This window comes from Panicum virgatum, chromosome 9N (genome assembly GCF_016808335.1).
Source record: "Panicum virgatum strain AP13 chromosome 9N, P.virgatum_v5, whole genome shotgun sequence".
NCBI lineage: Eukaryota > Viridiplantae > Streptophyta > Magnoliopsida > Poales > Poaceae > Panicum > Panicum virgatum.
The window spans coordinates 10,351,181-10,364,079 of record NC_053153.1 but is presented as its reverse complement, the minus strand read 5'-3'; the positions used below and the strand labels follow the sequence as shown (position 1 = coordinate 10,364,079).

Genomic DNA, 12,899 nt, shown 5'->3' with positions numbered 1-12,899 from the left:
CTGTAAGGTGTCTCCTAAACGAGACATTCAAAGAGTCTCCATTAAAAACTGTATGAACGGTAACATGTTTGCGATTAACCAGATTAAACAACTTGGGATATTGATCTTTAAGGGCCGAGTTCCCCAGCCACTTGTCTTCCCAAAATCTGGTTTGTTTCCCATCTGTACTTTAAACGTCATCCAATTAAGAAATTCTTGTTTTACTGACATAAGTCCTGACCAAAACTGTGAATCACTAGATTTTTTCTCAGGTATTTGTTCCTGAGTATCTGCTGCCAAATGTCATCTTCATTAGTAAGTTTGAATAACCATTTACTTAAGAGGCATTTGTTTTGGATTTCTAAATCTATAATTCCCAGTCCACCTTGTTCTTTTGGTCTACATAGTATATCCCATTTAGATAATCTATTTTTTTTGTGACCATCTCTTTGCTTGAAGAATCTAGATCTATAAAAATTTAGTTTTTTGAGAACTTCTTTTGGGATTTCAAAGAAAGAAAGCATATAGACAGATAGATTGCTTAAAACTGAGTTTATGAGAGTAAGCCTGCCTCCATAGGAGAGCAACTTGTCTTTCCATGTACTCAATTTACATTCAAACCTGTCTTCTTTGATCTTCCAGTCTTTATTACTTATTCTTTTATAGTGTAACAGTATTCCCAAATACGTTAAAGGAGTTTCGGCTACCTGACATCCAAAAATGTTCATGTAGTCAGATTCTATCTTCTTTGCTTCACCAAAGCAGAAGAGTTCACTCTTATGGTAATTCATTTTGAGGCCAGATAACTACTCAAAGATAGTATGAGTTTCATGTCCTTGTCTACATCGAATTTTTCATAAAGTAAATCCATGTGTGGCGAGAAAAATCATCTATAAAAATAATATAATATCTATGGCCTCCTTTCGAAACGAAGGGAGCCGGACCCATACCCCTAACTAATTGATATCCCTAACTATTCATTTGTTGAGCTTACAAATAGAAGAACGGTAACTTTAAACCGGCCCTGATCCATGGTAGGAGTGCAGTATATTTTACATTCTCCCCCTCAAAAGTCCGTGGCGCACCAAGCCGTGCCCCGGCAGGGAAATACCAAAAAAAAATATGTTGTGGCCGACAGCATCACCCGCCCGCGTCGCGTCCTACGAAGCTATTCGGCTTATCTAGGCTTGGCTTGTCTCGATTTATTTTTTCTCACAGAATACTATTCATTCTACCAGTTCTGCACTATTCATGCGGCCGAACACGCTCTACGTCCACCACCGCCACGCCCGTGAGTCGCGCGCCGCACGCCGCACCAGAGGCCACGGTTCCACGAGGTGACCGACCCGCCTCGCCGGCTCGCCCCATTCCGTTGCGTTGCATGCCATGCATCCGGTAGCTGATCGAGGCAAAGCCGTTGTTGCCCCTTCGAATGCCTGGACACGTACGGTAACACGAGTCCGACCGAGTTGAGTACACGCGCCCGAGCGCCACCAGCGACCGAGTCCACTTCCGGCCGCCGACGGGGAGGGCACGCTGCGCAAGCGCATGCCTACGGTGTCGTGATGGATCGAGCTAGCAAATGTTCATCCATTAATTAACCGTGTAAACGAAACGTATCCATAGTATACACGACCGTGTTGCTACTATACTAGCACTCGTGTTCGACCTGCGACCAGTTCAAGACAGCGCCAGCGACGAGGACATGCCGCCGCCGCCGCAGCCCTTGGGCACGGCGGCGTAGCTGAACGGCGGCCCGGAGAGCCGCCTCGCGCCCTTGAGGAACTCGCCGCAGTGCCCTGCCGCCGAGGACCGGGGCCGCATCAGGAGCTCGGCCGCGCCGCCGCTGCCGCCGCTGCCGCTGGAGGACGCGCCGCTGCGCACGGACGGCGCGGGCCTGCCCGCGTCCACCCGCTTCCGGTTCGCGGCGCAGGGCTCGGCGCACGCCCGGCCGAAGCTGCTGCCGGGCCGCTTCAGGTGCGGCATCGCCTCCTTCTCGCTCAGCAGGGTGCGGAGCTTCTTCTGCTCCTGCGCCATGGATGCAGTTGCCAAAGTCACTTCAGGTTAATTCTTGTGGCTCGGCAGAGCTGCTCATTAGCGTCTTCTTGCAGGTGCCAGAGGCAAACAATTGCAGTGATGCTTGTGATATCTTACCCTGAGTCGCCTCCTCTCCTCCTCCTGCCTCAGCCTGGCGTGCTTGTGCTCCTCCAGGACGGCCACCAGGCGAGCCCCGTCGTACAGGAACGGCTTCTTCCTCTCGCTCTCCCACGCGAGCGTTCGGCTCATCAGGTTGTCAACGATGGCTGCAGATTTACCGACAGCGAGTTAGTGTAAGCGAACATCTGGCGAACAGAAACTCCAGCTCAAAGCTTCAGAGATGCAATGCAGTAGGGATAGCCAATTCATCATCTGCCAATGTACTACCTGGGATCTTGGAGATGATAAGCCTTGCTTTCTCGGCGCGTTTCAAGTTGAGCCGCGCAATTCTGCCAGTGCTGAACCTGTTCTCATCCTGAAAGCCACATTTCCCTTACTTTTTATCTTTTTATATCGCACAAAAATTCAGTTTCCAATCAATATTTCTAAATGCAGATTTGGACATACCATGCTGTACTCCTCGAGCCATTGCTCCTCCTCACAAGCCAACAGCCACTTGTTTATCCTGTCCATGATGTCCTTCCTGGACTGGAGCTCTTCCCTGGCCTTGGCGATCTGCTCGTCGATGCTGGCCATGAGCTCAGAAGGATTCACAAGGCCTGAATAAGATGCCGTTCAACATCAGGCACATACTATAGCCCTGATAGCACTTCCATCGATCTGAAACGCAATTCAGTAGCCAACACATGAGCTCTGAACCTTTACCTGAATCGATCAGCGCAATGGACTTCTCCGGCACGGTGCTCGCATCGGGCTCCACGTGCATGCTCCGGCAGATGTTCTCCAGCTCCAGCCGCCTCTTGAGCACCAGCTCCTTCATCCGGCTGGCCTTGAGCCTCGTCAGCCTCTCCACCTCCTCCTCCGTCTGCGCCGCGCCAACGCAACAGCTCAACAGATCAGTCACCGACATTGCAGCTGCATCTAGTTGATGAGCGACGAGAGCAGAGTTGTTCAGCGCTTCACCTTCTTTATGGTTGCTACGGACAGGACACCGGAGGACAGGGCCTCCTCCTTGGCAGGGTTCAGAACGGCCGTCACCTTCCTGAATCCCCGCCGCTCCTCCTCCGGCGAGTCCATCAGCTCCCAGAGCTCCACCAGCGGCACCACGGCCTCTCGCAGCTGCAAATGCAATGCAGACAGAACACGCCGATCGATGAGCAAGTTTAAAAAGAAACGGATCGGATGCAGGGGAAGGCTGGTAGCAGTTAGCACGCACCATGGCTGCTCGCTTGGCCTTCTCCGACGCGAGCATCGCCATGACCTGCGCGAGGCTGCCCAGCGTGCTGTCGCTGATGCTGGTGGGCTTGCCGGGGTCGGCCGTCTCGTGCAGCCCCGGGTGGACCTCGTTCACGATGGCGATGAAGTCCTCGCCGAGCACGTCGCACAGCGAGTGCACCTCCGTGACGTGCTCCAGGACCCTGTGGAGCCGCTCAGTCTGCAAAGGTTCCACAATGTGTCAGTTCGTCAGTGTCATGTTGCAGAATTGGAAGCCTAGGGGTGTTTATTTTAGCGTCGATGTCAGAGTCAAATTCCTACGAGTGTGACAGGCTGACGACAGGATTCTGAAACCAGTACGATAATACCAGGAAAGCCAAGGGCGAATTGACTGATGAACCAATTCCAACTGAACGACATGAACAGATTAAGACCTAAACTGACGGTCCTCCTACTAGTTGACAGGTCCACCTCGCCGAAGGTTCAGACCCGAGTGTTTCTGTTTATCAGTTATTTGTGTTAAGCAGTCCCTGGATCTGTTAATCTGTTGCTTTTAGTTTCCTGTCTGAAAGTGCTGCTGCACAAGCTTGCACATTCAGAAGTTTCAGAACCAGAACCAGAACCAGGAATGCGTTAGGTTGCCGGCCATACCTTCTCTTTCTGCAGATTGGTCAGGCGTGCCTTGTACTCGTTCAGCCTCCTGATCGTCAGGTCATGCTCCTCCACCTCGCTGGCCCTCGGGGAGCCCTCGTAGCCGTAGCTCCTCCCTGCAATTTCAGCGCTGATCTTCTCGATTTCCCACTTGATGTCGGCGAACTGCCTACTCCGTTCTGCTTTTATCGCCCTCAGTTCTTCCAGCAGGGATGTGGCCGATGACACCCGTTCGGTCAAAGACATGGTCCATTTGTTCACCTAGAGGAAGGAGATCACGACGGTGTACCAATCGTAAGTAAAAATCAAGTGCTGTCAACGCCTGAAATAAACTATTTCAGTCTTGAGTTTATCCACAGGAAGATTCAGACTGAATGTGTGAAAATGATTGAGTAAGTTGGCATTGAGAATTACTCCTACTCATGTTACTAACTGTTATCGTCTTCTATTTTTTTATCGTAACTATACTACTGTAGAAATTTATGACGAAACTATACTTTTGTACTGTATCAATTCCAAGAGCTACACTTAATTACTTGAGATTGCACGAGCAGTATTATACTACTGCATTTCGCAAAGAAAATGTTATACTACTGCAGTTATCCATTTTGATTCTTGACAGTGTTAAATTGAACGGATAAAATATTTCAACAGGAGCAGACAAGCAGTACTAATAAGTATCCAAAACACTGCAGGGAATCAAGAAAAAGAGACTACGAAATGGAAGAGAGCAATCAATACCTTGAGCTGCGGGCTGTTGTCGGCGCCGAGCGCGGCGGTGAGCGCGGCGATCTCGGCCTCCCCGGCGGCGAGCGACTGGTGCAGCAGCGCCCGCTCGCCGGTGGCCTCGTCCACCTTGCGGCGGTACACGCGCATGCACTCGGCCTCCAGCTCCCGCACCATCCGCTCCCGCTCGTCCCGGCTCTTCCCGATCTCCCCCCACAGTTGCTGCAATTGAAACCACAGGCGACGGACGGCCGCAGCAACCACGCGCTCAGCTCAGACATGCCATGGGCGCGCGCGCTCGCAAACGAGAGAGAGAGAGAGAGAGAGAGAGAGAGAGAGCGTACGGCCACGGCCACACACCTTGAGCTCCGCGAGCAGCGCGCCGCATCTGCCGGGCTCCGCGCCTCCTCCGCCACCCCCGTCGCCGCCGGTGACCGATCGAAGCAACGGCATCCCGTAGAGCAGCTCCGCGGCGGTGACGGCCTCTCCCATGGGCCAGACGGCGAGCGAGCGCCTCGCTTCTCCGATCGAGGTGAGGTCGCGCGCGCGAGCCTGAGGGGCGGGGGCGTTTAAGAGGGGTTGCTGCTGGTGCGGGCACGGGGGAGGAAGGATCGGAGGAGGCGTGTGCGTCGTGTCGGGTGAAGGCATATATAGCTAGCCGGCCGCGGGTCGTTGCATGATTAGCTGGGCTCGCCGACGTCGCTGTCGGCCGCGCCGGGGATCGGAGGTCGGAGCTACCAGCTCCGGCAGACCAGACCAGCATTGCATCGAACGGTGATGGGTGTGGTGTGGCCAGCCACACGCCGCCGGCTGGTCGATAAGTCGATTCCGTGTAGGCCCCTGATGAGCGCGCTGCGAAAGGCCAAGGGAGGAAAAAGAAAAGAAGCCCCGCTAATAAAGCCAGGGTTTTGGTGCAGTGCCATACTGCCACCATGGATGGATATGGATGCTTGGTCCGCCACCTGCTTCTCTCTCTCTCTCTCTCTCTCTCTCTCTCTCTCTCTCTCTCTCTCTCTCTCTCTCTCTCTCTCTCTGTGTGTGTGTGTGTGTGTGTGTGTGTTGCATGCCTAATCCTGCGGTTAGCGCAGAACAATCACGCTTGTTTGTTAATCGATCACCGAACTGAAGATCGTTAGTTACTGCCTTACTGGCTTCGATGGCCAATACAATGCATTCCCTTCTGGAATAAGCTTGGGCCAAATTAAAAGATGCAGACCAAGGCAATAATATTTGTAGCATATGGCAAAACAAAGAGAGACAAGCAGATAGTGTATGGGGTGCCGTTCGTCCACTCCTTTCATCATGTACACGTATGCACAAGTTGATCAGAATACGTTCTCACGGGTCACGAGCAGTCTTGTCCAACCCACTATTATTTCTTCCTTTCTATACATCCGGCCTAACAGAAATACGTACGTTAGGCCGTGCTTTTCATGCGTGGAGAAACGCCGCCAATAATTAAGCAAGCTATCCCACCAGAAATGTTGGTGTCATCAGAGGCCATTTCATTCACACTCTGAAGAAGCTTCTTACTATTACTAATTGAAGGCTCATTTGAAGTCTCCATATGAAGCCACCTAGGATCCTAGGTGGACACTATAAAAAATAGAGAAATTCTATAAATTCTCACAAAAATCAGAAACATCTAGCCATCAATCTAATAACTCTGATTAGAATAGCCATCGGATCTGTTATCTTTTCTTATAAATTACCAACATCTACCATTATGAAGATAGACTAAAGTAACCCCCTAAACATGTATCTAAATTACTCACCTATGCCATTATAAAAAATCTAAAGTAACCCCTAATCTTTTCGTGTAAATTACCCACCTATGCAATTATCAATGTTCCACAAGGCGCTATTCTGCGCTCGCCTAGGCGCTCTTATGCGCTAGGCGGGGGGGGGGGACCACCTCGCCTAGGGGGTAGGCGGACCCCTAGGCGGCGCCAGCTCGTCGGCGCCGGCGGGGGAGGTGGTAGGGGCCGGGGACGAGGCAGATCCGGCGACCCGGGGATGAGGTAGAACAGAGAGCGGCGGCGGCGGCGGAGGAGAAGGCAGGGGACGCGCGCCGGCGGAGGAGGAGGTAGGGGACGGGCGGCGGCAGAGGAGGTGGTAGGGGCGTGCGCGCGGCGGAGGAGGTGGTAGGGGCGTGCGCGCGGCGAAGGAGGAGGAGGCAGGGGCGGGCGCGGAGGAGGAGGAACGGCAGCCTGCGCGTCGCAGGTGGGTGGGCAGGCGGACTGGGCAGAGGCGGCGGCGGGTTGGAGGCAGAGGTGATGGAATCGAATGGAAAAGGTGGGAGTGGGGTTGAGATTCGGGTTGGGCTGGTTTGGTGGGCTGCTTTGGGCCTTTCTTTTCAATTCAAGGCCCACTAGTTCCTCATTTTTCCTTTTTTCTTTTTAGAGTATATGGTGAAGTATATGTAGTATATTGTACCGCCTAGAAAAACGCCTTGAAACGCCTAATCCCGCTTAATCCCGCCTAGGCTCTAGGCGGTAGGTCACCGCCTAGAATCCGCCTAGCGCCTAGCCTAACATTGGCAATTATAATACAAATAGCCCCCTAAATTTGCATATAAATTATCTAATTATATAATTATTAGAAGTTAAATTACTCCTAAATCTGAATTTAAATTATATAATTATAATAAAATATTAAAGTATGAATATAAAAATCTAAATTACAATTTCTATTATTACTAATATTATTGTTTATATAAAAATACTACCCATGATGTGTCACCATGTATTTATGTATGATGGAAGAGATAAGACTACTAATTCACAAACAAATAGTTCAACTAAATATATATATCGAATACATGTGGATGTGGGATGCAAAATAAAATCTATTATAACTAAATAATGATAAATATATATTTAGAGTATATGTTAGAATATTTAATTGATGAAAAAGAGTGTGAGATACATAATTATAATTATTGACCTCATTTTTATATTAATTTTAATTAGCTCGTGCATGAGCACGAGTTGATATGCTAGTTTACATAATTGTGCCCCGCCTGTATATTGTGAAGCTAAATATTTTAGCATCTCTGGCACCTCTGATTGGTTGATGATTATTAGCTACGGTCCCTCTGATTCGCACGAAGAGCTAGCTGTGGGTCTTAATCTGCGGGCTTTAGGTTAAGCAAGCAAATGGTTGGAGGCTGGAGCAGAGCATCCCGTGAGGTCAACCACTACTACAAATCGACCACGCACCAGCTGCCCTGATTGCGAGTTGGGCAGGGGACGCTGTGTGTTCCCAAGTCGGCCTTGATGACCCTCCTTGCTAGCACCAAACATGTTTATTAGTTTCTTAATCTTCTTTGTCTTGAACTGGGGGGGGGGGGGGGGGGGGGTGCGAGAAAGAGAGAGTTCGTGTGGGCCTCTGCGTATGATGCAAACATTCTAACAGTCCATATCATAGAATACCGAGGTGCACTTAAAATAAGCACTAAAGAGGGGAGTTCTACGGGCAGGTCGCATCAAATAAAGTAGAAAAGCCATGCATGCATGACAAGAAAATGACCTCTTAACAGATTCTTGAATAGAAAATACTCCTACCAGTGACAGTCGGTGGACAGAAGGAACAGGGAACAGAAAGAAGGTACAGTCACAGGAAGGGGGGAAACGGGTGTCGTTTTAATCATTTTCTTTCAGAAATGAAGGTATTTCTTTCGCAAGGTGCCTGAGAGGAAGCCTGATTTTTTTTTAAAAAAAAAGAATGTTCGAGAACTTCTGCACATGTTTTTTCTAAAAAAACGCAGGGGGGGTTGTTCTGAAACGGCGCCCACCGTATTTCACTAAGAGGAAGCGATAACGGCTTCTCCGCAGAAAACTCTCCGAACCCTGGCCTACCACAAGGGTCATGCCTGCCTTACAGCGAGGGGGATTTTATTACCCGCAGGCGGAAATTCGCTCCATCCGGGGTTCGAACTCGCGACCTGCGGGGTGCCAACCGGCTGCTGTCGCTGCTTGAGCTAGCAACCTTAGGCCTGCACATGTTTTTCTTGTGAGGACTTCGGTGCATGCTCTCCTGAGTAGATACAAAGAGCAGGAAAATGCTTTCTTTATCTGCCCTAACGGATCATATTTGGGTGTCTGCACGCAGGCAACCGTGAATGATCGGCCACTGAACGAACCGGCGCGCAGTTCCTTCCCAGTGGATGCTGTACTGACAAATCGCAACGGCTGGATTCATTCATCATCCAGGAAGGCCTTCATGTGCCGCGGAGTGTTATCCGCATGTGTCGCCTCACGTTCGTCTCGCTCAGAGCACGTGGATGCTGGTACTGCATCACCTGATGCTATACTAGATCTGGATGTAGACCATGCCCAAACCGGTCGAACTGCCAGAACAGGAAGTGAACAGCATGCCGTTGGCCGTCGGTTACATGTGCATGTGCTGCCTGCCAACACACGTAAAGATTCAGAGCAGAGAAGAAAAGGAGTCTTAAAGAAAGTTGACATTTTGACAATGAACAATCAGGGTCGTTAACTGCTTGCCGCCAGCACGGCAGGAAAGACGGGCGACTGATTGTCTAGCCGAACGCTGTTGGCTCCGTGGAGTAGAGCGAGGCGATCTGTTTCTCTGACAGAGGAAGAAGCCAATCGCCGATGTGACAGTGTCCATACCATTCGGCATTCGCATTGCATCGCGAAACGAGAGTTGCAGGAGTTCGTTGCAGTCAGATTGTTTCCTGCAAAACTCCCATGAAATTTATGGCTCCCTAGTCCCTAACCAACAAAAAAAGCAGTTTAATTCGTTTACAAGATTGTAGACGACACATGATTGCACTTTTCTCTCTAAAAAAAACTACACAACCCAGCCAATCATGGAGGCACTAATTGAGACCCGGTAGATGCAGGCATCATCCATATTGGATGCGCACAGGCCAAGGCAGCACGCAATCCCTGACTGTACCTTGGGCCGGGCCGGCCTATAGAACAATAATTCATGGCACCAACCGTCTTTCTTCCCAACCTCTTTCAGTCTTTCTCCTGTCTCATACTTTTCTCTGGCCATTATCAGCTTTACAGGGATTTCAAATCTAAAAAGAACGGGCGAGCAGCCCCGGATTATCGTAATGCGCCCTGATCCCTTGTTCACATTGTATCGTATGATTGTGTGCTTTGTCTAAAAAAAATACAGGCTTTACAGTTACCACCTACCAAGGTAGGTTAGTTGCAGCTTTTTGAGCACACAATAATTGACAGTATAAGCTGGAGATTTGGTACAATTATAAACTACAGTGTCGGAATTGGATGCTGCAGTTGTGGCCTTGATTAAACAAAGCTATATCGTTTCAAAAAAAAAACTATGTTCCATAACGACTTGCAGTAATGCAAAAACGATGGAACCCAAGACAGGCACACCAACTTGTTTAACCATCTAACATACTGCATAAATAATAGAAGAGTCTACAATGATGCACCTTACATGATTCTCAAGAGTGCGTTAAGTTATAGTTGCCTTAAGTGGACCAATATCCAGATGGAGTACAGTAGCATCACAGTTGTAAACAGCTTTGCAACTGAACACTACAGTTCTACATATATATTTTTTTTCAATTCATTGTCAATTGATGACGACATGCTTCCAGGTAAGGACCCCGCAGGGATGATTAAGAAGTCACAATCCATGCAAAAAGTATATTCATACTGATACGGTAGATCTAGGGATAGCACGAAGAACCTGTTCGTCGCCCTCCTTTGGAGGCTCTGACTACTTTTACAGTTCTTCTTGCTTGCCTCTAATTGATACATGATAGTCTCTTTTATAAAGACAACTGACTTGACCCCTAAGCAATATCCTAACCGAATCAATCTAACTTATCTTTTTCCTAACAAACCCATCTAATCCTTATTCCCGACACTATTCACGCGGTACAGTACCGCGTGGGCCCTGGACCGGCTCCACTTGCCATAACACTACTCCACCCTTCCAAGACAGCTCGTCCTCGAGCTGTGGTGGGTGGTGGCAGTTGCAGCAGAGAAGCAGAGGGGATGCCACGGCGAAGATGATGTCGAGGTTGCTGTTCAGGCCACCTGTGGCCCATGTTCTCCTTCGGGGCGTTCACCAGCATGTGCTCGAGCGCTTCATCGGCGCTAGACATCACCAAGGTGTCCAGGAAGCAGAGGACGCCTTCGCGAACGCTGATGGCAAAGTCATCATCGGCCTTGCCGTAGATGCGGTAGGAGGACGCCATCGATGCCGATGCGGGCGACGAAAGGAGCAGGTGAGGCGGCACAGCCAACAACGAGGAGGCGCGCCCGCCGAAGCTGAAGATAGGGCCGTGCTTGCCACAGTGGGCACGCCCGTAGGCGCTGGCGCGGACTGGGTCGCCGGGGGCACGGCAGGTGATGGAGACGCCAAAGCCGAGGCCGCTCGTGGCGCTGGAGAACCTTCGATGGGCGGTAGCAGGTGGACGAATAGCTGCGGACGGGTGCAGGCCGTAGTCACAGGATTCGGGGTCGATGCCTCGTCCCTCGACCCGGGAACGTCGTTCCGATTCGAGGGTCGGGGTCGAAGAGGGTCAGTGTCCCATTCAAGGTTGGATCGTGTCCCGATTTGAAAGGGGTCGCAGCCCCATTGCTAGCAGATTTAATTAGGATAAGGAGGTTAAGGACAGTGGATTGGTGTGGTTTTTGTTAGACAATGAGCTGAGTGCGTGTAGCATGGTCTAAATGTACTCTTTTATATGTTTCTTATATGCTTGTGCAGATTAGTTTCTTCATTAGTAGCACATATATAGTTTTTGTCTTTATCGACCCGAAGATATCGACCCCGATGAATCAGGGTCGCGTCCCACATAATAATTTATCGTTCCATAGATGTATACCCCATTCGAACCATAATTTTATAAAATGACGACCCTCGACCCTCGACCCCGTTCCTCGACCCGGTCGACCCAGGAACTTTGTGACTATGGTGCAGGCACGGACGGACGCGCGGGCGGCTGCAGACGAGCGGAGGTGTGCGCGGACGGCGTGCTGGCGGCCGCGGACGGAGGTGCGCGAACGATGCGCGGGCGGCCACGGATGGAGGTGCGCGGACGGGCACCGCGCGACGAGCGCGGGTAGGCGCGTACAGCCGCGGACGGGGGCGCGACGGGCGGGGACGGATCCACCGTGATGGGGGATGGACGCCGCGGCGGACGGGGCAGCCATATCCGCGACGGGCGGATACCCTGCTAATGAGGATGCGCGCCGATGAGGGAGGTTTCGCCAGGCGACGATGGACTGGCGGCGACGGATCCATGATGGGTAGGGGCTGCTGCTCCCCGAGCGGATCGACGACGCCGGCCGACGCAGCTGGTGTCGCCGGTGGCAGCGGCGTCAGAGACGTCGGCGGAGCTCCTGGCGCCACCGGTGGAGCAGCGGGGGATGGCGGTAACGGCGTCCGTGGTGCAGGGGTCGACGAAGACGAACCCGTGCGTGGCGCGGGGTAACCCGGAGGCGAGGCCGCGCGTGGCGCAGGCGTGGGCGCCATGACCCCGCGGGGCACGGCGTGCAGCGTGGATGGTGGAGGCACCGGCGGTTGCGGCGGAGGGGAAGGCGCCGGCGGAGTCGCTGGCGTCGCCTGCGGCGGAGTAGATGGCGCCGGCGGGTCCACAGGCGGTACTGGTGTGGGAGGCGCCGGCATGGGAGGCGTCGATGTCGGGGGTGATGCAGGGGCAGGCATCCTTGTCGTTGTGGCCGCAGTGGGTGCCGGTGAGGATGCGTACATGGAGTCGAGCTTGGCGAAGATCTCGGCGACGATGGAAGATGCAGTCGCAGGCCGTGCTGATGTTGGTTCGGCGGCCGGTGCAAACTTGCGGTTGATGGCGGCAACAAATCCTGCCCACGAAGCCCAGGAGTACCACTGATATGCGCTGCCCTTCAATTTGAAAGAAGCAATCCATACATTCTCATCTTCTACTGTCTCCCATGCGTCGAAGCACAGGTTGCAACGTTGCAACCACTGCAAGGGATCAGAACTCCCATCAAAGGCAGGGATGCGGAGTTTGTGGGCGATCGTGGGGGCTGCCATGGACGAACTGCTGTAGATGCAATCTGGACGTGGTGCTGGATTGGGTTTAGGGGTGGGAGTTGGGTGGGATTTATGGTGGTGGTGGCTGAAATGGATGGTGTCGCAAGATCGAAGGCTCTTATACCAGATGATATGGT

At 51.7% G+C, this 12,899-nt stretch overlaps 2 protein-coding genes across 2 annotated transcripts; one reads left to right on the top strand and one right to left on the bottom strand.

Annotated features, from left to right (window-relative positions):
* Positions 1–1,551: 1,551 nt before the first annotated feature.
* On the bottom strand, positions 1,552–5,358 carry LOC120692358 (65-kDa microtubule-associated protein 6-like). Its single transcript, XM_039975630.1, has 10 exons — positions 5,089–5,358; positions 4,744–4,950; positions 4,003–4,263; positions 3,353–3,571; positions 3,100–3,255; positions 2,842–3,001; positions 2,584–2,735; positions 2,404–2,491; positions 2,134–2,282; positions 1,552–2,007 (listed from the first exon to the last, which is right to left on the bottom strand). Exons 1-10 carry the CDS (start codon positions 5,218–5,220, stop codon positions 1,660–1,662), a joined length of 1,872 nt encoding a protein of 623 aa, XP_039831564.1. The 5' UTR covers positions 5,221–5,358; the 3' UTR covers positions 1,552–1,659.
* A 6,862-nt stretch (positions 5,359–12,220) lies between these two features.
* On the top strand, positions 12,221–12,598 carry LOC120688695 (uncharacterized PE-PGRS family protein PE_PGRS24-like). The gene has a single exon (XM_039971084.1). The coding sequence runs from the start codon at positions 12,221–12,223 to the stop codon at positions 12,596–12,598; it is 378 nt and encodes a 125-aa protein (XP_039827018.1).
* The last annotated feature ends 301 nt before the right edge of the window (positions 12,599–12,899 follow it).

Coding starts and splice junctions, on each gene's coding strand:
- LOC120692358 (XM_039975630.1), bottom strand. CDS start 5,220: ATGGGAGAGGCCGTCACCGCCGCGGAGCTGCTCTACGGGATGCCGTTG. Junction 2,736..2,841: donor CATTGCGCTGATCGATTCAG/GTAAAGGTTCAG, acceptor CATCTTATTCAG/GCCTTGTGAATCCTTCTGAG. Junction 2,008..2,133: donor AGGAGAGGAGGCGACTCAGG/GTAAGATATCAC, acceptor TCCATGGCGCAG/GAGCAGAAGAAGCTCCGCAC.
- LOC120688695 (XM_039971084.1), top strand. CDS start 12,221: ATGACCCCGCGGGGCACGGCGTGCAGCGTGGATGGTGGAGGCACCGGC.